Source organism: Seriola lalandi, unplaced genomic scaffold (genome assembly GCF_002814215.2).
Source record: "Seriola lalandi dorsalis isolate HSWRI2012SDOR001 ecotype SW California unplaced genomic scaffold, Sedor1 jcf7180002054874, whole genome shotgun sequence".
NCBI lineage: Eukaryota > Metazoa > Chordata > Actinopteri > Carangiformes > Carangidae > Seriola > Seriola lalandi.
Window position 1 is genome coordinate 183,153 of NW_019525427.1, and position 27,977 is coordinate 211,129.

General features: G+C 42.0%; 2 protein-coding genes across 6 annotated transcripts in view; one reads left to right on the forward strand and one right to left on the reverse strand.

Annotated features, from left to right (window-relative positions):
- Nucleotides 1-396: 396 nt before the first annotated feature.
- On the reverse strand, nt 397-17,944 carry farsb (phenylalanyl-tRNA synthetase subunit beta). Its single transcript, XM_023428391.2, has 18 exons — nt 17,814-17,944; nt 17,302-17,357; nt 16,978-17,132; nt 15,336-15,408; nt 15,076-15,191; nt 13,873-14,023; nt 13,667-13,775; nt 13,407-13,477; nt 13,259-13,320; nt 12,626-12,677; nt 12,464-12,525; nt 11,267-11,474; nt 11,022-11,102; nt 10,843-10,935; nt 9,948-10,065; nt 9,385-9,537; nt 1,827-1,974; nt 397-1,416 (listed from the first exon to the last, which is right to left on the reverse strand). Exons 1-18 carry the CDS (start codon nt 17,869-17,871, stop codon nt 630-632), a joined length of 2,553 nt encoding a protein of 850 aa, XP_023284159.1. The 5' UTR covers nt 17,872-17,944; the 3' UTR covers nt 397-629.
- Nucleotides 17,945-19,940: 1,996 nt separating this feature from the next.
- Nucleotides 19,941-27,977, forward strand: part of acsl3a (acyl-CoA synthetase long chain family member 3a) — a 31,522-nt gene continuing 23,485 nt past the window's right edge. Inside the window, exons 1-3 of one of the 5 annotated variants that reach the window (XM_023428356.2) lie at nt 19,941-20,110; nt 25,409-25,793; nt 27,550-27,727. In XM_023428356.2, coding sequence (XP_023284124.1) covers nt 25,419-25,793; nt 27,550-27,727 — 553 coding nt within the window. In that variant the 5' untranslated portion in view covers nt 19,941-20,110; nt 25,409-25,418. Of the gene's footprint in view, nt 20,111-22,016; nt 22,160-23,852; nt 24,005-25,236; nt 25,794-27,549; nt 27,728-27,977 lie in introns of those variants that run through there. The other 4 variants (XM_023428355.2, XM_087179852.1, XM_087179853.1 and 1 more) reach the window with 4 other exon arrangements.

Here is a 27,977-nt window from a genome sequence, read left to right on the forward strand (position 1 = left end):
CAAAATCAGTTTAATCACTGAAACTTGGCAACGTCATTACAAGGACACCTATCTTTGTCTTTGTCCTCCAAGGCATATGACTTGGCGGGTTACAACAGGCCATCTGTTGCACCATTTTGGCCTGCTTTACTGTACGTTCAGGACTGACTGAGCAGGAATGAAAGTGTTAACCTTCCCTTTTTTTTTTTGTTGCTACAGTACAGTTTGAAGGAATGTCGGAGCACCTGTCAGACTTCATTTGCAAGACGGCTTGTTATCTTGCACAGCTCACTTTCATATGGGAGTCTACTGGCTGCAGCAATCTGCCTTTGAATCGACAGTGAAGCATCAATAGACGGATACCGTGCAGGCGGGAATCTGTGCTCGTTACCTGATAAAAGATTCAAAGCACAAATCAAAAGTTAGAATGGCTTTATTTGATGTTTGAAGGCAAGGATGTTTTGTACTTGTATCAAAGGATCAATAGTCTTTTCAAATGAAGGACCTGAGCTTCGGTTATTGGATAGTTACATGGACGTTGGAAAAGCTATGGAGCGTTGTGTTTCACACTACATCGCCTACACATCTCAAACTGAGACCAGTAAACATCAGATGGAACCACTCAGTGAATTTACTCTGTCTGTTATGATTCAGATCTTGTTGAAAGCAGCCACGTCCACAGACTGAACATACTCCTCAAAGGCGGTGATGGCTTCCTCCAGGAGATCCGTACCCACTTTTTCGTCCTCCACTACGCATCCTATCTGGAGCTTCTTGATGCCGTAGCCCACTGGGACCAGCTTGGACTGCCCCCACAGCAGCCCGTCCATGCTGACGCTGCGGACGCACTCCTCCAGCTTGGCCATGTCCGTCTCGTCGTCCCAGGGCTTGACGTCCAGCAGGATGGAGGACTTGGCGACGAGAGCTGGCTTCTTGGACTTCTTGGCGGTGTACTCGGCGAGTCGCTGCTCCTTGATTCTCGCCGCCTCTGCGCTCTCTGCCTCGTCGTCCGAGCCAAATAGGTCGATGTCGTCGTCGTCGTCGCCGCTGGCGTTGTTTGTGGAGGCGGCGGGGGCGGCTGGGAGGACAAACTGACTCTTGGCTGACGCCAGGCTAGCTCTTTCCCTCTGGAAGGACTTGATGTGCTTGTACCAGCGCAGGAGGTGGCAGAAGGTCAGCGACGGAGCAGAAGGGATGGCATCAAACACTGCCATGTCAGCTTGAGATGCTGCAAAGCCCTCCACGTAGCTTTTGTCTGCCAGAAACTCATCGAGAGCTTTGAGACCGGCTGGCGAGCTCATGTCACCAAACACAGTCTTTGTAGAGGTCGGGCGGGAGGCCGGGGCCTGACAGGAGTCGCTTAGCGCGGGGAACCTGTGCGGGATGACTTCCTGCATGGGGACGTCGTGTGTGAGGAGGGTTTCAGCAGTGTGGCCACTGGAAGAACCAAGGCAACAAAGCAACAGGTAATGAGTCACTGAGTTTAATTATCATGCACTAACCCCAAGGCACAAGTAACCTAAATTAAGACCAGGCATGCATGTACAGGCCCACACATAGATGCACACGTCACAAACACAAAGGAGCCTTGTTAATTTTTAATTCTTCTGTCTTTAGTAGAAACAGCCTTGTTACTGATATAAAAAAAACACTCTGGACTCATAGTTCTCCCATAAACCAGCTACACAGATCTGCATCACACTCCAAGCACACAAACCAAACGCCCATTATCTGTTTGACAAATTTCAAGCCTTATATTTTTTTTTTTTCTTTCTGTTTTGATCTGTATAAACTGGTCTGTATTTTTCTATGAGTGAGGGGTTTAGGTTTAGGGAAGGTGAAATCACAGGAAGGGCTCGATGTCCATCTCCAGGGCGGAGCAGGGCATGGTCAGCTCGAAGCGGTTGATGACGTCTGGGTGGAGGACTCCGAGACGCCCGACGCTCTTTCCACGGACAAAGATCTCTGCGCAGCGGCCGGGAAAAAAGGTGGAATCTAAAAGAAGACAAGGAAAAAAAAACCAATTACTTTAAGAGAGAAGGCTTCTGGCATCACTTCCACCTACTAATGTCAGGCTTATGTTGAAATATGCTTCAGTGTTTTGCACCTACACCATTCACTTCTTCTTCTCTGGCTAAAATCTATCACTTCCACATCCTTAGTGTTCTTTCAACAACAACAATTCTCACCTCCACTAGCTTGTGTGTGTCCTGATAATCTATTGTACAACCAGTGTGTTACTATAACAAGCCATCTGTTGGATCTGGGAGTTTCTTGGATCATGTTTCTACCACTTCACATTGTTGCTACATTTACACTTTAAGTCAATTTTATTTAAATAGCATCAAATGGGAACAGATTTCTTTATGGTCTCTACTGCTGAAGCATTAATTTGTCTTTAAAGTATTGATGACATCTTTCTTGCACATCACATCACAGAGATCATGAGTCAGTCATACAGTGTGGGTGCTACTGTGCCTCTTTTCTTGGTCCATGATTTTCTCTTAATAATGGTTTGTTCACCCACATCGCTCGTCAACGATCAGCTCTGCAACAAGTATTCCAAACAAACCCCCCCAAAAAAACCCTAAAAAAGGCATCACTTCCTGTGCACCAAATATTTTTTCCAAGCAAAGCTGGAAATTAAATGTTTTGATGACAGTTTAATATCAGTCACCGACAGAAATAGCAAAATGTACAAAATGTTTATGTGAAAATGTCACAGGTCATCACATTCACACACATTTCTCCTTCTGATTAAAATCTGATGGTCCAGTGTGTGTGTGTGTGTGTGTGCGTGTGTGTGCGTGTGTGTGTGTGTGTGTGTGTGTGTGTGTATGTGTGTGTGTGTCAGGAGTAAAGGTCACTTCGATCCAGATGGAATAAAAAATAAAATAAAATAAATAAAAAAACAGTGAGAGGCATTTGCTCACTTTGCTCAAACACACATGACATGCAGACAGACGGACGGACTTGTGAGAGATTTAACGAGATACAGGGGTTGCTATGACAACAGCCCCACACGCAGAGACGTGGCTTTCTCCCATAGTGCACCGCTTCTTCCCACGCTGCCGTGCTAATGGGTTCCAGAGCCCACTGCTCATCACTATGGATGAAGGCTTACAAAACACATGGACTGTACTTTGAAAGCACGGGTGTGTAAGAGTGTGTGTGTGTGTGAGAGAGAGCGAGAGAGAGAGCAACTAAAGAAGGGAAATTCTGTCATTTGTTTCAGCTGCCTGTTCCGTGTCTGTTAGGTTTATTAAATGGCAGGAATTTACTTGCGTCGCCTCACGCGTCATCTACTTGTACCATGAGTGCGATGCCATGGCAACTATATAAATAGCTCTGGTACATCTTAAATAACCAGTCAGTCAATGAAAATCCTACACTTGAGCCAGGCCACTTTCCACCCACTCGCCTCCAACTTTCAGCAGAGCTTTCAGCGGAAGGCAGAGTGAGACGTTTGCATCCGATAACCGACATCACCGGCTGATGTTGACTTTATTTTTTTTGCTATAGGTTCTGTTGTCATTTCATTTCAAACGGACACAGAATCCACACAGGTTCTATCTGGATCCAGAACACAAGGCCGAAGTGACGCCTCTCCCCGAGTAAAGGGGCTGCTGAGATGCGACTCTACAGGGTGATTAGTATGGCTTTCAATATTGAGTGGCAGGGACTCACAGCGCTGTTTCATCATCAATTTATCTTCCAATTATTTTCTTGATTAATCATAAGTTGTCATAAATTACGAATAATGACCATTAAAACGTCAAAACGAGACAAAGAAAAACAGCAAATCCTCACATTTGATAAGCTGATTCTAGAGAATGTTTGATATTAAAATAACGAATTATTAGAATGTTTTATTCTTCTGTGTCTAAAGCTCATCACTATTCATTAAAAAGGTAATACCAGTTTAAAACTTAAGTATTAATTTCCAGGGGTTATAATAAAGTTGACATGAGGTGACACTGGCACTGACTTCAGACACATTGATAAAGAACAAGTCAGGAGAAAGAAGTACGTGCATCAAAAGAAAGACAAAACAGTAAAATCCACTCACTCTGAGGGAGTAAAAAGTACAGTGTGCAGATTCTACTTTTTAAAATAAAAAACAACTCTGACAACGATCTAGATTTTTGTTAACATCAACAAATATAATGAAAACCAACGATCTATTATGCCGTCTCTCAGCCCCGGCTCCACAAGTCTGAGACCACTAGTCAAGATACTCATGTTTTTCCATTTGTTTCGAATGTAATGCTGAAGGATACTCGAGCTGCATGGAGTTTGTGCAAAACCTGATGACCCATGCTCTCCCTCTTGTGATGTCACAGAGCGCTCGGCTTTTCTCAGTCTTCAAGTGCCTCCATAAATGTTTGATGGGACTGTGGAGGGAAAGTCTATGACAGTCAGGACTCCTTGGTCTTCCTTGGTTTTCTTGCAAAGCCTTGAGGGGTGTTTGGAGTCATTATCCTGCTGCCGTTTGAAAGCTTCTCCATAGAGATGCAAACCAGAGGGTGTAGCACGTCTCTGAAGAACTAACTCTAAGAACGGAATCAGTGCAGGTGTCCAACTCCAGAGTAGGCAAAACACCCACAGACTTGAGTGTCATCTGAACGCGTTAACTCAACAAAACTGAGCTCTTGCATAAAGGAGTTATGTTGGTCGATGCCCCAAATTTGCTTAAATTTGATTACCGAGATAAAAACAGTTTCTTCTACATTTTACAGGACATAACAAGACTGGCATGAAAAATCTCTGATTTTAAATGTGGTCTCAGACCGTTGAACCCCAACGTGTCAATATATAGTTTCATTTCTAAAAAGACTAAATAGTTTCCTAAAACAGCTGAGCACTGGGAGTAAATAGGGCTTTTATTGGGACTATTTTCAGTTGGGGATTAAAAGTATTTACAGTAGCAGGATGGGGTTATGTGCCTCTGATTCAAACACCACAGTGGCCAGCTTTATCTTCATGTGTTATTAATAGTTTTTAGACAAGAATAGAGCTCTGTGGCACAGAGGAATAAGATATATCAGGAGCAGAGTGCACAGACGACACTTGTTTGTCAGATCTTTTCATTGTTGGTTTTGGTCTTTTCACTGCATTTCTTGACAGTAAGAAAAAAGTAGCACGCCAGACTTATCCTTGAACAACAACAGTTCAGACAGCACTTCTGAAACGTTGGTATTAATTCCCCATTGCACAGGAAAGCTGTCCACATGACTACACCAAGTTCAGCAGGTAAAGGTTGAACAAGGTGTATAAACTTTTATAAAATATTGCGACATGTTGGTCGCAGTGATAAAGCCACAGAGAATTATCCTCTAAATCGGCAGCTCCTTCATGGAGCTTTACAGCAGGTTTCAGCTCATTTCTTTTTAATCTGTCCATCCTAAAACTTCTGCTCAGTGTGGTTTTCTGTCACAACAGGCAGCTGTTTGTAGCATAAAAACCTCTACACTGTACACTACCTGCTCAGCACCGGACAGAAGACCAACATCACGACTAGCTGGTGGACAGGGCAGAACAGGTGGCCAGAAACACGACTCCAAATGAATAATAATGTTTCTCTGCGACTGCTTAATGTGTAGATAATGTGTGGCAGTTACTGCAGGTTTAAATAAACATGAACGTACCAGCAAATCAAAGCTTCAATCCCTAAACACCGGTACTGACCTTCACTAATGATGGAGGCCAAACACTTAAGGTCAATTACACAACAAAAAAAAAAAAAACAAACAAAAAAAAAAGAGTCACATGCACATGGTCTCTTTCCTAATGAAGGCCTGGGCCTCGCATTGGACACAGTTGTTAAGCGAAACACAGGCATCTGCCTCTTAAGTGTTTTTTTTCCTCCACTTCAGATCCCCCCCAACTCGTTATTTCATCCTCCGACCCCGCCCCCGCTGAGTGGAGGAAACTCAGCTGACATGTATTCCCTCGGCCCCTCACCCTCTCTGTGCTCAGAGTGGTGGTGGGGTAGCGGTAGTGCCGCTTCGCCCCGCTGATGGACACATCCTGACGGTGTGTGTGTGTGTCTGTGTCATCAGGTGAGCTCTTAAGACTGGGTCGTGACCTTGTAATGGGGTTAAGGACACGCTGACATATGTGGTGGGGGGGGGGGATTAGGCTAATGGTGCGTAGAGTGTGTGGAGGAAATAGACTGAGTGTGTGAGCACTAGAGCATTGAACATTAGAGCACACTTTGAGAGCATGTCCATTTCAGCTCTCTCCTGTAAGTATGTGTGTGTGTGTGTGTCTGTCAGATGGGCAGTCTAAGCACCCATGGGTGGGTGTTGTATGTGCCACTCTGTCTTGCAGCTAGCTCAGCACTGCAGTGGGTGACGTGACTCCCGTGCGCTCTCCCACACTGCAGACTTTACACACTCTCAGACCCTCTTCTTGCTTAAGCTTCCAGCCGTCGCTCTGTCGCTCTCCTGTCACCCCCCCTCCCATCCCCTTCTCTTTTTCTGCACTCCCTAGTCTCATCTCATCCCTTCTTCCGCTCTACTGTCTGCCTTCACCCTCTCCTCTCTCCGCTCTCATTCACTGATACTTGAGCCCATTGATTTGCAGCCCGAATGGGCCGGAGTAGACATCCTGCAGTGTGACCTTGGAGCATGCACGCCAGAGAGGGGGAGAAAAAAAAGAAGGTAGATAGGATGGAGTTGAGAAAATATGGAAAGAGGAAGGAATCCAAAACTCAGATGATGTATGAGAGTCTCTTTGGGAAAATGCAGAACTTCAGACCCTCGAATCAAACCGTCCTGATTTCTAATCTCACAGGAACAGATCATCAGAAAGATGGAACCTAACTCCCCATCTGATGTTTAAACTCAACTTCCCTGCAGGCATTACCGAGCCAGTCACATGTCACCACTTGTTAATGTAACCCAACTGTGAAAAATAAAATTAACCTGTGCTCTTCTCCATTAGCGAGCGCAGCAGCCTTTCAGAATAAAGCTCATCAGAAGTCTCGGGAGTTGCTGATGCAACACGACTGACCTCATCATCTCAGTCGCGATGACTTCAGAGAGAAACGCTTTGAACCTGGACTCTCGCTCTGATGCATTTCATCATTAGAGACAGATTGTGGGCCGAGAACACAACTTCACCATGAACCACCGGTGCTGATATGACACCTTTGATTTCTATTGAGCACAATGATGACAGGAACATTTTTATGTCGGAGCTATTAGGTTTCTCTCATCGTGTGAAGGAGAGGGAACACAGTTACCCTGATTTATTAGGGTGAGGTGATTCAGTTGCCGAGTTTGGCGGCAGAATACAAGGACAGAGCGAGTTGCTGTTCAGAAGGAATAAAAAAAACAAGTTTCTCACAGATGTTAAATTCCTTTTGGAGAGTTAGCAAAGTAAAATAACACTTGTTACTCCTCTGTTTGTCAAAGCCAGTTTTCTAATGTGCTTTCCATTTAAAAAGAGGGTGGAAAACGATCAAATGGATCCAATGTTTACTTTCTTGATTTCCCCATTGGAAATCACCAATTTCTCCGTCGTCTACCGTCTGGACAAAGAAAGCCTCTTTAAATTCACTGATGTTCCTCAACTGCCACGGCCAGCTGGACCCATTATGGCGCAGCATACTCCATCACTCCCACTTCACCTTTAGTTCAGTGGTTCTCAACCCATTAAGAGTCGCAGCGTTTAAGTTGACCTCGGCACACTGCGCTGTTGGCACTGCTGTTTACACATCACAGCGCTCGACGCATGTTTACGCGCAGGACACAGACTCGGTAGCGGTGGAAGATTGAGCAACTCTCTGCTCCGTTGATCCCAGGGTGACACTATCACACATGACAGCTACCAGACGAATCTCGTGTGCCGACCTTGTTGGAGGCCAAATCTGTCGGAGCTGCCGGCACCTTACGCTTTTTCACTTGATCTTGACAGTGTAACGTTATTGTCAGTTGCCCCACCTCTCACCTTGAGCTGGCAGACTTTTAAAAAAAATTTTTTTTAGAGAAGCCACCGCTCCTTAATCAGCCACTTTGGAGCCACGATTTCAGTTGGAATAGTAATTTTTGCATTTCATTTTCACTGAATAAATGTTTTAAAATGTTGATGACGTGATTTTTGTTTGGGGCACGTTCCCTCAAGTCTGGAGAATATGATTTGTAGGCCGGGGCATCAACGCTTATGGTGCTAACAATGCACAACAATGTTGGGACACAGTTTACCTGCAGGTTAGATATTGCATTTGGCCATATTGCGTTATTGATCATATTTCGATTAATTGTGCCGGCCTATCTTTTTTCTATCAGTAACAAGTGATGGACGAGATCTGAGGGCTTTGGAGAGTGCATAATTAACCATTTACATGCCTTTATAACATTGTTTTAATTTGGGAATAAACCTCTGAAGGCTCCACCTCACCGATTCATAATTCTCAGTACGACTTAACTGGTTAGAAGCTGTCGATCAGTTAAACCTTCATGAATAACACTCTGGCTTAGGTTACCTTTTTCATTGGGAAATGACTAGTTAGTGCTGGCTTGTGTGAGTTTCCCTTATTTGACTGGATTTTGGTGCAGAGAGGAGGAGATGTCAGATGGAGGGGAAGGATGAGTGCACGTGCTCCACGTCGTATTTCATCTACTCTGTTTAAAGAAGCACTGGGAGTCGTACCTGTGTGTATTCAGGTTGTTTATAATAATAATAAAAGTCTTGGTGGTACTTTTGATTCATTGACAATAAAAACCAGTTACGACATGAATTTATGAAAAGGAAGATCCTGACACGTTTTAGTTTCAAACAGAGCAGACAGCTGCTCTGCTGAACAGGGAAAACAGTCCGTACTCTTGACTTCAAATTAAACATTCATTTACCAACGTTAAGATCAAAACACATTTATACCTATTAGCAATTATACTGAGTCTTTAATGGGATCAATCCATCCATTCATTTCAGTTTCTGCCAATATCTAATTAGAAGAACACAAACACGGAACCCATTTGTCTCGACTGCCCACATCAGTGTAACGATGTTTTCTCTCTCTAGATCCAATCTAAGTGTTGCAGGTTTAAGTTTAAGTGGAAGCTAAATTTGTGCCACACCACTGCCATGGAAACCGTGCCCCCTCAATAAAACAGGGTACCTGACGTCCTGGAAACAAATACGACAGTGCAGCTGCTGCTCGTCACAGACTGGATTTACATAATCTCAGCAAAAACCTGACTTTTAACCTCGCGTGACCCAGATTCATTCGTTCATCAGCTTGTACATAAACATGTTCCAGATCACAGGGGTTAAAATCTGCCACTGGGATTAAATCCAGTCTTAAGATATTTACCACCAAAGCTAAGTACATTCCTATAGTCCTGATTGTTTGTTTCCATCCCCCTCACACCCCCCTCCCCTCCCCAGGACTCTTACCGTCTGCAGCCTGGATGTGGTAGCCCTCGCCGCAGGCAGACTTCACCTCCAGCAGTTGCATGGTTCGGTCCAGCAGGCCGTGGATCACCTCGAAGCCCGGGCTCTTGTTGTAGTACACGGCGCAGAAACGCCGGCTGTTCCTCGCCCCGACATCTGGTTGGCGGGTTGAGGGGGAGGGAGTGTGAAGGACACTGAGAACAGCGCTAAACCAGTGACTGCTGACGCTTTATTAAAAATATATCTGCTAGTGAACGTCACTTCACTTCTGACAGAATGAATGTCCGTCTTATATCTATGGAAAAATTTGTAATGATCACATTTGTTGTCCATAATAAATTTTGCCTAGATTGATTGACACAACAGAGAGTTTTAGCATCTAAGTATCTAAATGATGTTTAAGAGAATTATGTCTAAATTACAATTAGAAAAATGAATAATTATTTTGCACTGAAACCATCATATTACAAATCTGTGTTAGGCACAGTGGTTGTGTGTGTGTGTGTGTGTGTGATAATGTGTTGTAAAATGATTTCCTCCATCACTTCACACATGCAGACGCCCACCTTTGGTGTCATCCTTCAGCACCACATCAGATATCTCAAACAGTTTGAGGGGAAGCGGCATCTTCCTGTTGGCAGCTATTGTTTTCAGGAGACCTGGCAGGAGGGTGGTGCGCGCCACCTGGTGGAGAAACACACAGGTTAAGTTGGACAAATGACTATAGTCTGTTAGAGAGGAGGAGAGCGCCCTCTACTGGAGAAACAACACTACAACTTAAAAGTCTGGGAACGTTGATCATTTGGTCTCTGGCTGGTTTGAGTGTAATTGTTAAGGAGAAAAAATAATCAAAGTATCAAAGAAGTTTAATTTTCTTGATTTTCAGATTTGTTTGGATGTTATTTACAGTGCAGACTGATCTGGAAACATGAGTTTGCACTGTGGCTACAGGATTCGTTTCACTTCTGTAAACTACTTCATGGAGCCCACTGAGCAAACAAGAGTGTGCAACATGAACTCTACCTGTTATTTCTCCTCTCCTGCACAACTACAGATACACTTCAGAGCCAAAGCGAGGCAAAGGCACAGGCCTTTAGATTATGACCTTTTGGATCAACATGAGTCCTTGTTACACATACTGTTCTCCTAAAAAATAAACTGATTGATTAACTGACCTAATGTAAAGTGAAACTCCGCTGAAGCTGAACTGAGATAGACAGACTTACAAAAACCTTTCTGACCATGTGATTTGGTTTCATGTATTTTTTCTTTTTTTAACCAACATGTGGATCGGTGGGAAATTAAATTTTAATTTCCAAGCAAACTTTCTGTTTAAGGCTGGAAGATGAATAAAAATCTGTTCTCATGTTTAAAACAATTCTCCAGAGGTAAAAACACTGCTCAACTTCATTTAACTTATTACACAATCTCTACTCTAATTCTCTAAATGTTCTTCTTTACCTGGAACTCAGCCGTCTTGGGGTTGGAGATGTGAGCAGCCTTTGTTTCGGAAATCTTCTTCCCAAGCTTGTCTGCGATATCTTCTTGAGAACACTGCAGGCAGAGAGCAGAAAAATGTCCCTTAGAGCATTTTTCAAAGATAAAAACACAGCGTTTGTATTTCTGAGTCTCTTTCTTACCAAAGCAAAGTTGAGAGCCTCTGTGAACCCAGCAGCTGCCAGGTCTTGCCTCAACAGCTCTGTCAGTTTATTCAGTGGGAACTGTGAACATAAGAAGCAAATACATAAGAACACACACCATATTTGATGGGGCACAAATGCATTTGGTTTCACACACACACACACACACACACACACACACACACACACACACACACACACACACACACACACACACGAAACATGCAGAGGAAAACCCAAGGTACCTGGTTGGCGACGGTGTAGGTGCGCGGTGTGGTGCGGGTGATGTTGTTGAAGCCGTAGGCGATGGCGGCGTCTTCCATGATATCACAGGCATGGATGACGTCGGAGCGCGTGGGCGGGATCTCGACCTCGATCTCATCACCAGCACCTGTCGCCTGGGAGAGCAGGCACATCCTGGTCAGGAGCTGCACGATTTTCTCAGTTGACTCACTGTCAGGAGGAGAGGAAACAGGATCTATGTTTCTGAGGTCACACTGACGCCAAGCAGCTGATGAGCAGGTCGTGTTTTTAAAAAGTAGAGTTTGCTAAAGTGTCCGATCAGTGAGAATGTTTTATAATTACAGGGAATAACTCAAAAACTGTAGCAAGAGCAAACGCTGATCTTCTGTATTTCAGGACGTATTTACTGGTGTGAATACCACAGAATTAAATTACAGTGAAGAGCTCTCCGCTCCCCAGACAGGTCATATACATAAACTCTGTCCAGTAAGTCAGCTGTTCTGTGTGATTTCTGCCTTGATTTACCCGGAAATTGTCCAACTAAATAAACCTAATGAAAAAACCCAACAGTGTAAACAGGAGGGGTGGAAAATTAATCATTAACACCAAGTTAAATTACAAATGTCTGAATGATGGGCAATATGAACAGATTTGTTCTCAAGTGGCACAAACGTGCGATTCAGGAGAATTTGTGGCATGGAAATAAAAATAAATGGAAATGTATAATAAAAATAAACTTAATAAGCAACACTACTATGAGCAACTCCCTGAGAAAACAAGAATAAGAAAATGTTCTAGCATGAGGGTCAGTGTAAAAATGCGATCCAACACTACAGCCCAACTACATACACTATCATATCTGAAGCTTATTTTCTATTAACACTGTCAAATAGAGGTAATTTCTGAGGCTGTACTTAGTCGTGGTATTTTATTAGTCTGCAATAATACCTTGTCCTCCTTGGATAAAAAAACGAGCATCATAAGCTTTACAAATATAGGATTACTGTACAGTGCAGGAGCCGCTAATACTAATAACACCATTAAGTAAGTCAGTTGTTTTGCTTTGACACGATGAAGCAAAAATTGTGACAAAAGCAAAATGGAAAACAACTTAAACATTTCCCATCAGACACTTTCCTTATCTTTTACTTGTATCTAGAAGCTCTAAATATTTTACTGAGTAAATCCAAATAACTTACTTGATGCCGACTTTACGGTTGACGAACTCGCTGGACAGCTTCTCCTTCCTGTACGCCAGCTCCTGAAGAGCACACCGGTAAACAACAGCGGCGCGTTAGGAGACACTTGAAGAATTGAATGTGACATAAACAAAAGTTGAAGTGCTGAAGTGAATACAGTACTGGGTATATGCAGGTCTTGCCATCTGGGTACACCACCTCAGCCTCCTCTACCCTGAAAGAGCAGGAGAGAGAGTCCACTTGTTTATTGAACTTTTACGATGGAATTGGAAAGTTTATATCCATCGCTTTATTTGAAGTAGTTAAAGAATGAATCTGTATCTTGAACACGGGACATATGATACAAATCCTCCATAAGAGAAAGGGAAAGTCTTGAGATCAGTGTGTGACAAGTTATTATTATTGTTATTTAGAGTTGGATTAGAGTTTATGTTTATGGTAGATAATTCAATCAGTGACTTCAAAGCGGGGTCGTGTTCAGCAACACGAAGCCAACAGGAAGTTTAAAAGTAAATAAGCAAATCTTTGAATCTGGACGATGTAACAGACTGAAGCAAAAAGGTTTTAAATGAGGTTGAGGAGATGTGTCTGACAGCTGATGGAGAACAGATTCTGTGATGTCACTGTGTAGGATGTGACCTTAAATGTAAAAGCTTCACTTTTTTTTCCCAGTTTTCCCACAATCACAGAATTTGATCATCTTCCACCTCAAAGTACTGACATGGACTCCCAGTTATTGTCAGTCTCCAGACAGAGGAGCTTGTGTCTGAGGTCTGAGACAGATGTGTGACTCACGTGAAAGGCTGTGAACAATACTCGCTGAACATGGTTACCATCATGTCCAAGACGATCTTTGCCTGGAGAGAATGAGGTCAATTTAAGAGTCAGATTCCCATGACAACGGTGATAAAACTGATTTATTTGTTGTGCCCCTCAGTTGTACCTTGGTCACATCTGTGGCTGTGCACTCGATGAAAACGTTCTTTGTCTTCAGGGTGATTTTTGAATGGTCCCCTGGAGAAAAGAATGTGCACCACAAAGCATCTCATTATCTTCAAAGCAGATAGAGGTTTATTTATTTCCTTTTTTTATTTTCTCTAAACTTCAGCTCTCTCTATATTCATGACCTCCGAGTCTTACTTTGCTGGTGACATTTTGTTTATTTTATTTTGGCCCAGAAACGAGGTCAGAGACGACACTCACCATTGATGATGGGAGGCATGGACAGGACAACGCCGTTGCTGTCGTAGATGACCGGGTACACAGGTTTGTCTTCGATGATGTGAAGGTAATGCCTCAAGTGGCTGTCTGTCTGTAATCACCATGACAACGGGTTAGCATCAAACAAAAAAAAAAAAAAGAAGACAAGTTGCCCATCTGACCAGTGTCCAGTAAAATCAGCTGTGTACCTTGTAGAGGCTCATAAGCTGCGTGGCGGTGTACTCTTTGGTCTGGTTGAGGGGTTTGAAGCAGATGTCTCCAGGAGGTTTGGCTGTGTATGTGAAAGGGCCGGAGATGGTGTCCAGGTCATGGGTCCCGATCGCCACCAGGCTCCTCTTCCTTCACAAAGCACAGATATCGGACTTTTCAGAACAGCTAATACTTTTAAAAAAGGGATGATAGTGATAATTATGTTTCTAATACCGATTTTATCAAATTACATTACGGTACAAATTATAGTTCTACTTTAGTTTAATATTTAAACTCTCTTTATACACTGAAACATATTCGTCTTTTAAATAAACAGCCAATCACCAGCAGGCCCAAGCATGCTGCATGCTGATTGGCTGACTGACGCCGATGAGATTTACTCATGAACTCCTAAATTTTTCAATCCTTAACAGTGTCAAACAAATTCAGTCAGTCCATATCGAAGTTCAATATCAAGCCCTTCTACACACATTATGTAGATACACTGAGGGCTGTCAATATCTCACATAATTACACATTTTCATTACAGCCATCAATGGAAACTGTTGTGATAATTGATTAATCTTTTAAGCCACAAACTCCGTGGTTGCAGCTCCTCCACTGTGAGGATTTTCTGTGGTTTACGTCACTGTAAACTGAAGATATTTGGGTTCTGAACAAAACAACACATGAGATGACGCAGACAAGGACTCTGGGAAAATGCGATGGTCATTTTTCACTGTTTTCCAATATTCTATCCACCAAACGATGATTTATTGAGTCTGCGGATTAATCAAAAAAATCATCTCCATATCCACTTAATTAGCTACACCTACACATGCTTGATATCGTGGCTGCAACAACTCAGAAAAAATCCAGCTTGCTGAGATTTTCATGCCTCATGGAGTCTGGATTTTTATAGGACGTATGTTCAGTGGCACCTCTGTGTCGGGGGAAATTCAGTAAAGTGTTGGTAAAACCCGTCTGAGATGAGGGATTATCAAGAGCATTGATGTGTGTGTCTGAAAAATAAAGAGCGCATGGTGGTGCTTCCCAAAAAAACACTGTGATGAATGTTTTCATTGTGTGTGAAGTGAAAGTAACCACATTTCCTGTGTTTATTTTGAATGACATTGCTTGGCAGTAGGTGGCAGAAGGTATTCCAGGTATGCTGTTGTACTTAGTGTTTCATCCGGTCTGACCTGCAGATGTTTTGGTGGAGTTTCTCCTGCAGCTCGATGAAGCTGTCGTAGCGCTCCTGTGTGAAGGTGATGTTCCTCAGCACTGCTGCCACTGCAAAGGGTCGCACTGCTGCAGTCTGCACAGAAAAACACAAACTGATTAACTGATCACCACAGTAAAAACACACCTTTATTTATCAGCAAACCGATGCAATGTTAGCCTCAGGCCACAAACGATGCGTTTGCCATTAAAAACTGAATCACTGAATGATTCCACCCACCTCCTTAGTGATGATCAGCTTCTGAGGCTCCCCGCTGACTGGGCTGACACGTCTGTAGCGAGGCGCCTCCAGCCTGAAACACAAATACAATCTCTGTAGCAACAGTGAAGCACATCTGCAGGCACTACACCCACAATGGAAAAACACAGCATATTCAAGGAAGTCTGACACAGCCAAAACATGTCTTCATCCACAAGAATGTTTTCTGGGACACCAAAGAACAGTCCTACATTTTATACCTAAACATACCCAGCTTCCTTCATTTGGAAAAGGGCCTTGAATTACGTTGTCATGCTCCTGAATTATGTCAGCACGTAATATTACCAACTAGCCTTGGCATGCATTTCACAATCACGCTGACACTCTTAAATAGTAACAAAAACAACAGGAGTTTTGTCCATATTAGGCTGTATTATCGATTCTATCAAGCACAACACTATTCACTTACACTTACACATTCTTCTTTTAATCGTGCAGACAGAAATATACCGTTACTGTCACACATAGACAGGTTGTATATTTTTTTTAATCAATCCCAGTCAAACCTCTGCATCAACTAGACCTTGCACCAAGAAAATCAAAAAACAAACCAAAGAGCATATGAACATAAAAAGGCATGAAATAATTAATAAATAAATGAATACACAAAAAATGAATGAATAAATAAATAAAAAAGCATAATAAAAAGCTATTGCTTCGCAATGTCATCAGGCAAAGCATTGTGTCTATAAAGTCTAAAAAGAGTGCCCAGCTTTCTCTAACACTTTTTAGAGAGCCTTTTAAAGAGAACCTAATCTTCTCAGGTTTAATGCAGTGCACGACCTCTGTGATCCATCTGCTATGGCCGGGAGGAGAAGCGTGTTTCCATTTGAGGAGAATAAGACGTCTGGCTGAGAGTGTATTGAAGTCAATACCCTCTGCATTGTAATGGAAATATGGTACTCTGGTGGTACTCCAAATATAGCTGTCAGGGTGCTAGGAACTACTGGAATGTGAATTATATTTTGATAGGTTTCAAATAACCTGGGCCAGACCCACAGCATGTGGATAAGATTGGCAGGCGATTGTTTACATCTGCAGGGGGGCGTCACTTATGTCTGGGAATATTTTGGCTAATCAAGCATTTGTGTAATGAGCCTGGTGGAGGACTGCGTGTTGCATAACCCGTTTTAAAATGTGTGCCCATTTGTCATCAGACAATCCCCTTCCCAAGTTGTCCTCCCATGAACTTTTATGATAAGCAGAGACATCGGGATTTAAAGAGCATATCAAATTATAAATAAATTAAGTTAGTCTTTGATCGAGATCAAAATTCAAAAGGATGTCAATTTTAGAGTCTGGAGGGCGACTGGGGGAAGTGGGGAAGTGCCTGAGCTGAAAAAAATGCCTATCAGGCAGGACAATTTCAGATATAGTGTTGCAGACAAGAAAAAATTGTTATTGCAAAAGGTCAACGATACAGGAAATGCCTCTCTCAGACCAAACAAGAAACATTGAGACAAGGGGCAAGATGGTTCAAATAGATGAATATTGTGAACCAGAGCTAGTGTGGACACCTATGTTGACCAAAATGTTTCCCCATTTGACATCAGGGTTTTGCCAGAGGCAACAGAGAACATAACAGAGAGTGCCATCTACTCACCTATTCTTGAAGACCTGCAGTCCACGGACCAGCCCCTCCAGACACAGCAGGTCATAGCGGTTAGCCGGTACATCGATCTTGTACAGGATGATGTCAGATGCTCCTGATGCCTTGGTGTCACCCTGCTCACGGCTGATTATCTCCTTCTCTGACGTCTGTCATGAATGCAGAGCAGAGTGATTTCTACATGTCATAGTTCACAGGGCGTAACAGGTGTAACTGCATTCTTATCCTGCCATTCAAAATGTAAACCATGAGAATGGTTTACTGTAATCACTTATTACTTATTAGGAAACAAACTATGGGATAATTTAATTTACTCACAATTTCATCCAGCTCCAGCCCAAATTCAAAGCACAGCTCGTCAAACTCCTCATCAGCTAAAACAAGAAGCAAATATCCATTATTAAAAAACAGCTTTATACACCATCGAGAACCCACTGTTGCTGCTGCTGCTCTTGAACAGAGCTCAGTTCAGATTTAAATGACATGAGTCGTGGGGGAAATGATGCAATCACGTTGACATCCAGTTCAAAGATGTCACTATAGTTTTCTCAGCACAAAACCCAGCAGAAATAAGTTGTTATAATAATATGTATTACATATTGCATTAGTGTTTGGGACAAATTGTTAAATTGTCATTTAACTTTGTTTTTTCATTCAACACAGATGCAGTAAAAAATTAGCCGTTGGTTAGCAGCTGCTGCAATGCTAACCATCAGGCAATGAGTTCAGACAGTCCTCCGACTTTCTCTGTCTTTAAGAGCCAAAGAGACGTTTGATAAACAGACAGATAATTGTGTCCACTGCTTGAAAATGTAGTAATTGTGTCTTACTGTACGTTCTGCCCAAAGCTTTGAAGAGAAGATCCCTTTTTACTCCGACAGTCGGCATGTTGGCAGCTTATCCTCCTCAGCCCAGCGCGAAAGGACCCCAGTAGCCGGTTGTAGCTGTCTAGCCGGTGCCTGATTGAAAAGCAGTTACTGTCCATAAATCATTTCTCATTACAATATCATCCATTGTGACTAATGCTATCAATTCCATCGTACAATAAAGTCTAAATAAATTAATACAATTTCAAATACTCACTATAGATCTTTTAAGATAATTACTACTGATTCTTTCAAAGAGCACACAATAAAGCGTAATTAATTAACACAACACATTTAAAAACAATAAATTACAAAGTGCGCTCCAGTGATGCAACAAATCTTAAAAATTCAAGATTTGAAAAATGTAATGAAGAGATACAAACAATTTGCAACACTTTGTCTTGAACATTTAAAACCTACTAACAGATCTCACACTTATAATAACTATTTATAGGACATTATATCACTTAAACTGTTCAGTTCAATTGAGTTGTCATGATCGACATGATATACATAAATATACTGAAAGAACAGCAGCAACTGATGAAAAAAATAGTTGAACATAAAAAAAAAATCAAAATGCATTTAAATATTATTTATGAGCTTAAGGACAGCAGTCTCAGTGTTTCTGGTGAAAGCCAGATTGGAAATCATCAAATGTATTGCTATTATCAGCATGTCTAAAAGTTGCCTAGAGACCATAGAGACCACATTTTCAAGGGTTTAGATGAGGAAAAGACAATGGTCATGTACACAGACACAGAATTGTATGAAAATAACAAAGAGGGTAAGAAAGACTCAATGTGGTTTAAATAATGATGCAGACAGGATCCAGGGAGTTATTCACAATTACAAGCCTTTATGAATAGCAGCAAAGATCTCCATGAGAACAGATTTTAGCAGTGTGTAAGACATGACATCTGAATACAAGGAACTGCATTGAAGAAAACAGGACAATCAAGATTTATTCGATGAAGATAATAGTTTAAAGAAGAATCAGACATTTAATATTTGTGTTGTCATCAAAATGTTTTCAGTCATGTTTAGATAACTGAAATAATTTCAGTTATCTAAGCATGAACAAATTTAAATATGTCTTTTAATTTGAAATAATGTGCTTTGAATCAGCTGACTTCTTAGTGGTTAAAACTGATTAAAGACACATTCCAATCACGAAATGATGAATCCACCGTAATCCCCAACTATAAATCAGATGATGGAGTGGTGGGAATGGTTCACAGTGTTCTTATGAATCACATGAGACAGAGGAGACAGTGGGCAGCAAGCCTCATTTCACCGTTTCATTTTTCCAATAATTAGTCTGTCTGTGAATCTGCCATCTGCCAGTCTTTCTGTAATATATCACACTGCCACTGCATGACACTGCAGAGTGAGTCATCACACTGCCACTGGTACTCACACTTTCATAGCTCCACAGCAGTCAACATTATATTATATATTATATTCATAATGCATGATGGATATTGCCTAACATAATATGTTTACATAATCCATAAAATAATTATCTTTATGCATCAGTATTGTATGCCCAGAATTTACAATCATTGAATTTCCACTTCACATCCTCACATTGCCCAAGACCACTCCCTGCATTTTACAAAGGTCTTTGGTGTCATGGACATCTGGATTAAAGCAGATGTGATAGGTTTTTGTTTTTTTTGTTTTACAGTTATGTATCCCAACTGTGCATGTGCATGTATGTGGACCAGAGTCTGTAAACAAACTAATAACTGAAGTAATTATTTATAAATTGTTATAACTTTTTAAAAGAGCTGTAACATGTTGACCAGGAGCATCACATTATAATGTTTTAACATTAGTGTTTCCTTTTTTTTTTTTTTTTTTAAATCCTCTTTTTTAACCGGATACAACTGACAATCCCCGTGCGGTGTGCGCGTGTGGTTGTGTGCGTGCGTGTGGCCTCTAGCTCCTTGTGACCGTCAGTAACCCATGCAGTCACCTCGAGCCCTCCTTCCATCTGGCCCGGCCCCTAGCACGCGCCACCTCCACGAGTCCAATCATAACGCAGGGAATGACAACCCCCCCCCCCCTCCTTCCTAAATCACTTCCGGGCTCAGATGAGAGAGCGCGTTATCGACGGACAAATTAAGAGCTGATGGATGAACTCGTATAGAAAGCTTGCCTCACACCGAGCTTGAAAACGGTGAAGGGTTGAAAGCCGGCTCTCCCGCTGCTGTAACCGGGATAAACTGACACTTCCGGAGCGGGAACATTCACCGGTAAGTTTTCACGTCGTTCAGGTGCCGTTTTGTGATGCGCGTTTATACCCAGATGTGCGGGATGCTGCGACGTCAAGCTACCGAACACACACAGAGACTAGTTTAGAAGTGACGCCGTTAATTCCTCTAAAAATTAAAACATTAAGAGACTTTTTTTTTGGCTGCCATGTTGCTGAGTGCTTGCTAGCTAACTTAATGTTATGAACTCGGCAACAGTTACCTGCTAGCTAAAATGTTATCAGCTTATCATTAAAGTGTAGAAAACGTACATAAAAAAATGAGAAGCGCAATGTAATTCATATTCTTTACCCTCAGCTGAAAACACTGGGTTTGAATGGAAACGCTGTTCGGGTGAAATGATGTTTAAAGTGACAATTGTACTGTTAGTTGCTATGGTTACTTTCTGTAGATAGACTCGTACTTGGACGAAATTCAGTAATTACATTCCGTGGCCAGTGTCTTAAACAATGTTTTGTTGTCAATACTGATGAAATTATATTTGCAGTAATCAAAATAATTTAAGTGTTTTATTTCGAAATTCTTAACCGGAAGTTATGTTGCCATTGCGGCTTGTTTGATGAGTTAGCGCACTTGGATGTTGCACTTTGAACATCTGTGGCTCAATGCTGAGACCACTGTACTTATAATGACATCTAAGGTCCATAATATGTTATGTGTCCTTTTTCTAATTGTAAAGCTTTATTATGCCAAATATTCATTGTGTTTCAGGGTTTCTGCACTTTCATTTCTAAATTTCTTTCCATGGCAGTGAACTTTTACTACTTATTATTTTATCAGCTGACCTTTCTTTTATATTTCTTATACTAAACACATTTAAACAATTATAAAATGCAGACAAATAGGACATATTTTATAACAGCAAGCATTTTAATTAAAGGCCAGGACAGAAAATCTGTGTCAAATCTTCAGTAACTTTTACAACCTCAAGCTGCTCACCACTATTTACACAGCTGAAGTGAACCGGCCCATGGCAATGATTATCAAATGATACAGGTCCATCATAGATAGTACAACGTGCTTGGAGAACACACAGAAACACAGTCCTTCCTGGAAGTCACATTTCTCAGAGGTTGGAGCAAGTCTAAATTATCATGGTGTTATATCATATATCTGAAGTGAATACTTTTAATATCTCAGTCTGCTTAGTGAGGAAGGAGTTTGTTTTTCTCATCCCACCTGTGGCAATTAAATCAGATGCAAATGAAGGGTTTATAGCTGCTGTAGCAACAATTTTAGATTCAAATCAGAGGCATTAAGAGAGCTTACAGTAGAAAGAGGAACAGGCTGGTGGCTGGCATGTGTGACAGTAGTTTATGTCGCCATGTACACACAAAAACAGAGAAAAGCAGCGGTCTGATCCACATAATCCAACCAATTGTGTTTTGTGCTTTCATGCTTACACTTAAAACTCTTCAGTTGTTTTGCAAGCTTTTGATTATGTCATTATTTGAAATGGGCAAATACAGCTCATGTGTGCAAAATTGCTCAGCACCCACACGCCCCAACCCACACGTACAAACACACCACACACACGCACCTCCTCTTTCTCCTCTCACACAAGCGCACACGCAGTCTGACCCCTTGGGACCGGAGCGTGTGCTGGTGCGTCGTTTCGCCACAATGGCCGTGTTGAAGTTTCTGCAAGACTTCAGCCTGCCTGCTTAGCTGAGTGGGTGAAGGCACGATGACGTCGGCACACAAAAGACCCCATTCACACAATCTCTTGAGGAAGCAATGATTCCCTCATACACACACAGACACACACAGACACACACACACTCACACACACAGACAGACACACACTCACACAGACACAGACACACACACACACACACACACACACACACACACACACACACACACACACACATGCCTGCTCACCCCACTGCTACGTAGACCATGCCACAATATTACTCAGTTAATCCAGTGAGTGGAGGCTGCCTGCAAAGCGCCTGCTTGTTGCATAAAGCCACCCATTAAGCAACTACTAGTTTGCGCAGTGTGGCTAACTGTTTCACGGTGTTTAAGGTAAGAGATTAGAGTCGAGCTTGCTTGTGTGCTGCTGTGGTGCAAATTAAGGTCTCAACCTTTTCACTGAGACAAATCAATGTTGTGTGTGTGTGTGTGTATGTGTGTGTGGTTTTCACAGCTTGCTTGTCTTGGTTGGACTTGTTTTGTTCTTGCGGGTAAATGGCTAATCAGTACAGGAAGTGATGCATATGAAATATGACAGATATTCTACTGCGTGTTCATGGCAAAGCGGTTTGGTTTCAGGTGGATTTGTGTCTGCATTCATGCATTAATACCTTTTTTGCAAAGTTCAGTAGACATTCCCTCACAACTCTAACACGTTCCAAGCTCCTCCCTTCTGTGATCTCCTTATCTCTCTGCCTTTGTGTAATCTGACCAGTGGTACCTGGCACTGCACACAATAGCCCTGGCCACTGTTATGTCCTGTTATCAGTTCAATATTTAATAGTGAATTAATCAACAACAATTTTAACAATGGTTCAAGAGGCAGCTATTCCAAAAATTCCCCAGTTCTCCGGTGTGAGATTTTGTTGCCTGTGAATTTAATGTCTTTTGTTTTGTGAATGTTGGTTGGCCAAAGCAAATGATCTAATGACATCAGCTTGTGTAATGGCATATTGTGATTGGCATAATTTGTTATTTTCTGTCATTTTATAGACAAAAAATACATAGATAATGAAGATAATCAGAACGTTCAATTAGAGTTGTTCTGGTATCGATACTAGTATCAGAAATGCCTCCGATACTGCTGAAAATACAGTATTATACACCCATCTGATACCATATAATTTATTAATAAACTTTATATTTCCACATCGAGATAAAACAGCAGTTTTCTTGGAGAAGTTGCACTGTGTAACCGATGGTAACTACTGTTTTACAGCAGCGAAGAAAATAATTGATTTCTGCTAAATAGTGTAACATTAGCTGTTAGCAAAATGTCTCATATTACATCAACGTGTACAGTATGCAGGGCTTTAATTTTGAGGGGTGGCACTACTGTTAGGACAACTAGTGTAGGAATTGTTATTTATTCCTACATTTAATTATTTATTTTAATGATTGACAGTCAAATTAGATAATTGAAGAAAGATTATACGGCATTCATCTATTTGTTCATGTGTTACAAAGGGTTTAACGGGGGCCGTGTCGTTACAACATTGACAGCAATCAAATCGTGTCCTTACAGGGTTAGTACAGCTATATATAAGTTCAGGTATCGGTTCAATTCAATTGAACTTATCGTCATTATACTTGCATACAGAAAAACGTATAGAACGTAAAGTCTTGTCATTCCAAGTGTGGAGTTTGGAAGATGTGGGTGTTTACCAGTAAGGGAGGGAGAATCTCTGTCTTAGAGCTATTAGTCAAGAAAACGTCTTTATTTAATTATTTTTAACTAGGTCAGGTATTTTTTTTTCTGGTTTGCAAAAGATGATGGAAATTATAATGGTTGGCGTATTTAAAGCTGTTCCAGCCAATTCTTATTTTGCACCAGGCCTAAAAGTCTTGTTACAAAACGGTGGTGGAAGAAGTTGAGGTCTGCCAGCAGCCTGCTCTGTGGATTCTTCTCCTCTAGTCTGATAGTTTGTTTATCCGAGTTGAACCCACTTCTCCTCTGTGGCCTCTATTTCATCGACCTTGACTTTTTTGTGCATAAATATGTATAACAAGAGACAGTGAAACCAACACTGGATGATAGCATCCTGTTCCACCGGGGTGCAGTTTTGGTAAGCCGTGATGAAGCAAGGCGTCCTGGCTGGGTAACAAAACACCGGGGCAGAACGACAGCGCCGTCCACATCCCACAGGGAACAGATGCTAGTCTAGGAGGGAACTGCTGGTAAAATCTTTGATTTATTTATGAGTCTCAAAGGGACACTTGAGGGATGAATGTATCTGGGAGAGAGGTGGGTACAGTGTGTGTCAGCTTGGCCGTTTTTGGGAGGGGAAGGATGTGGCGCTTCGGGGAGCAAGATGAGCCTCTCCCTCATGTGAATAATGAATTACTGTTGCTAAAATAGATTGTTTGGAGTGTGTGTGTGTGCGTGTGTCCTCGCACCATGTTTTTTTTTTGTTTTTTTTAGCTGCAAAATTACAAAAACCGGTTGATGGGACTGAATTGAAACGTCAATATGCATTAGGCTTTTTCCTGACACTGGTGGCCTCAAATGGCAATTTAAGAACCTTAGACTTCTACCCAGAAATCATGTAATATCTTGCGGCCGTTGTCATGATAACGTTGTGAAATGCAGTTGTGCTCAACCAAACAATAATATCATAATAAACAGTAATAATTTGCAGTACCTCTAATGGGATGACACACTCTCCTAAAGCTGGAAATAAACCACATTTATAAGAATTACCGACATTATGAAACATTATGAAATGAGTTGAATGGGGACAGTGTGGCTGGTGGATCCACTACTTGAGCTGCAGCCTGTTCCTTCTGTGTACTTATCTGTTCCTCTCTTTGGCTGTATCCCTCTGTCTCCTGGCTTGTAGCCTGTCACACACACACACACACACACACACACACACACACACACACATATGTTCATCCAGTAACCTCTTATACACCCTCTCCCACTTACTGTCGTTTACATCTGTTAGAGACGGTCTTTTTTTCCATTTCATCTTTTCAGTTTCTCCTCTGTCTCCTTCTCTTTCTTTTATCCTGTCTATTTTTTTGTACTTCCTTTCTTCTTTCTTTCTTTTTTTTTGTTTCTTTGACACTAACAATAAGTGACACTGGCAGTTTTTTCATACTGTGGATGCAGGAGTTGCAGGGAGGGGAAGGAACATTTGCAGCACAGAGGCCAGTGTTTTTGTCACACTATGGTTTTCCAATAACAAAAATTTCAATTCTGCTTTTGGTGAGTGCTGGAGCACATGTGATTCATTGATTGGTTTCAGTTTCAGAATGAGTTGAGAGCCTTGTACTTTAAGGCTTCGTTGAAGCTCAGGATCTTAATGAGCATGGGAATAACCATATTTCGAAACTTGTTTAATAATAAAAAGAAAATGCATGTCGGCTGTTGATCTAATGCCAGGTTAATGTCGTTTATTTTCCAGGGGCACTGTTGGTCCAGTGGACACTTTATTGCCACAGAGGATGAGACAAGCTCTATAAAAGCAAGAAGGAGAAAGAGAAGTGGACAGATTGCAACAGCAGGAGTAGGAACTTTCTCTCACAGCTCGTCCTCCCTGTGACTTTTCTTCTCTCTGCTCTCAATCGCCGTCACAGCTTCACCAAGATGAAGCTGAAGGAGGACCTGAACCCCTTGCTGCTGCTCCTCTTCCACGTCGTGGTGTGGATCTACACCTGCGTCACCTTCCTGCCTTACCACCTCTTCAGCTGGGTGTCGGTGCCCGTCGGGGGCGTCTGCGGCTCAGAGGAGGAGCGAGCCAAGAGGGCGAAGGCCCGCTCTGTGCTGGGATGTCCTGAGGGGCCCTACAGAGCGGTGAGTGCCATCAAGAGGCTGGTGACGTCGCTGCGCCCGGGAGTGGACACCCTGGATAAGATGTTTGAATACGCGGCCACGAAGTTCCCGGAAAGAGACTGTCTCGGCACGAGGGAGGTGATCAGTGAGGAGGACGAGCAGCAGAGCAATGGGAAGGTGTTTAAGAAGGTAAAAATCAACGGGGAAAGTGTGTTTATAGCAAACAGGAATGGAAGGAATCAAATAGAAATAAGTGTAGTGGAAAAAATGATCACTAAACACAACATTAGAGGTACTAGGAATAGTTCAACATTCCTAGTACATGTTAATTTAGATTGAAGAGTGAAGAAAAGCGATCTCACTTTCACATCTGTTCCTTAAATGAAAAGCCACAGCCAACAGCCAGTAAAAAAATTAGCTTAGCATAAAGAGTGGAAAGAGGTAGAATCACATTTAACGTAACTTTGGTAGATAGATTATGGCAGTGTTTCTCCAAGTTCAGTTGGTTCAAGAAATACCCGGCAGAGTAAGGACTTTAATTTCATTACCTTTTCATTCACTTGCAATTGGGCGAATTAGATTAGTATAAGAGTGACTATTCTAACATGGGGTTTTCTCACCGTCAGTATTTCCCACATACTACAGTGCTGAATTTCTAGCAATAAAAATCTTCCCATGTGTCTCTAATGGGCCTTGAAGGACAACACTGGTGACAGTATATATTTTTATTAGTGCCAAAATCAAAATCAAGAATGTAAGGACAGTGGTGTCAGTGACTTTAGAGAAGCTTCACAGAGGACAGAGGAAAAACAAACTGTGGATTGAACGGACGGGATCGAGAAGGAAAAAGTAATTCAGGACAGATTTTTTTTTCTGCACCAGACATTTGTGACATTGTGTGGAAAATCAAAAATGAAATTGTACAAATTGTCAGCATTCCTCATTTTAACCAGCAAGCTGACGATGTTTATAAATACATTATCTCCTACTTCAAATATTCCCCTGTGACTTTTTCTTCACCCACTGTCTAATATGCAAAACCTCTCCTTTCAGTGAAATGGTCACAATCATCGTTAATCTGTACACTGACAGCTTGTTAGTTCTTCTAGACGCCCTTAAATTCCATTGACCTTACAAATGTTCAGAGAGGACGCAGAGAGAAGAGAGCCAAGTATGAACGTGGAGCGGAAGATGGAAACAGGGAGGAGGACTTGGTATTTGTTCAAAAGTGTGTCCAGACTTTGTTCAAAAAAGGAGTGGGAGTATTAAAAAAAAAAAAGAAAAGAGTAAGAGTTTGATGCTAACTAGCATGTTTTGCTCCCATGATGTGGTCGAGTTTTGCTTTGTTCGTTTCATACACACACCTGGATTCTTTCCTTCATCATTCAGCGTGAACTTTGCCCAAGTAAAACACTTTAAGGGAGGGTGGTTGTGTGTTTTTGTAGTACATACGGTGCTTGCACAGTCAGGAGTTGGCCAACAGCGTAAATTACCCCTGACCAACCCACAATAATCCCCCTCTAATCCATTTAAACCCACTGTTGAAACACTGATTGCTGCAAGAGAACACGTCTTAGCCGTTTAGCTCCTATCTATTGTTTCCAGCAGGTGGAAAACCACTGTACAGTCATCATTACTGTGTGTGTGCACTACCACTTATGGACCAGTAGGAGTCAGTATAACCTCACTGATGCTCCGTCCTGTGTCTGTGGGTTTTAGTGACACTCATTGGTGTATGAGTGTGGGAGAGTATATCCAGAAGCCTGTGTTTATCTTCTCCACAAGAGGAAGTAGTTCTGTTTGACAATAGTGCCGCATTTAACAAATTCTGGGCTTTTAATTGTATTCATACTCGGAGCTTGTGTCCTTCCTACCTTCTTTTATCTTCTGTACCTTTTTACGCCCCCCTCCATCACTGACAAACTCCCACCCCCCCCTGCTGCAGGTAGTTCTGGGTGAGTACTGCTGGCGCTCCTATGACGAGGTCCTCACAGCGGCGTCCCAGCTGGGCAGTGGTCTGGCATCGCTGGGTCAGCAGCCGAAACACAACATCGCCATCTTCTGCGAGACGCGAGCCGAGTGGATCATAGCTGCCCAGGCCTGCTTCATGTACAACTTCCCATGTAAGTCCGGCGTGAGTATGGAGGCACAGAAATACACAGAGAACTGTGAGCAAATAATGTAAACACCTCATTAAAATCTGAAGTTATTACATCACCCCTATAACCATTAAGGAAAAGAGAGGTCATACAAGTACAAGTTATATATGCATTTATATATACAAGTTATATCCCTGTGTCAACCACTTTTTGCTTTGCCAGTGTTAGTGTGTGTTTGGCAAATGTTGTTATGACAGTTGACACTTTTCTCCAT

Excerpts from the sequence above, each read along its gene's own strand:
- farsb (XM_023428391.2), bottom strand. The coding sequence starts at position 17,871 with ATGCCGACTGTCGGAGTAAAAAGGGATCTTCTCTTCAAAGCTTTGGGC. Across the intron at positions 15,409-16,977 it reads CTGCAGGTCTTCAAGAATAG|GCTGGAGGCGCCTCGCTACA; the intron begins GTGAGTAGATGG and ends TTTGTGTTTCAG. Across the intron at positions 12,526-12,625 it reads GCAAGACCTGCATATACCCA|GAGCTGGCGTACAGGAAGGA; the intron begins GTACTGTATTCA and ends TGTGCTCTTCAG.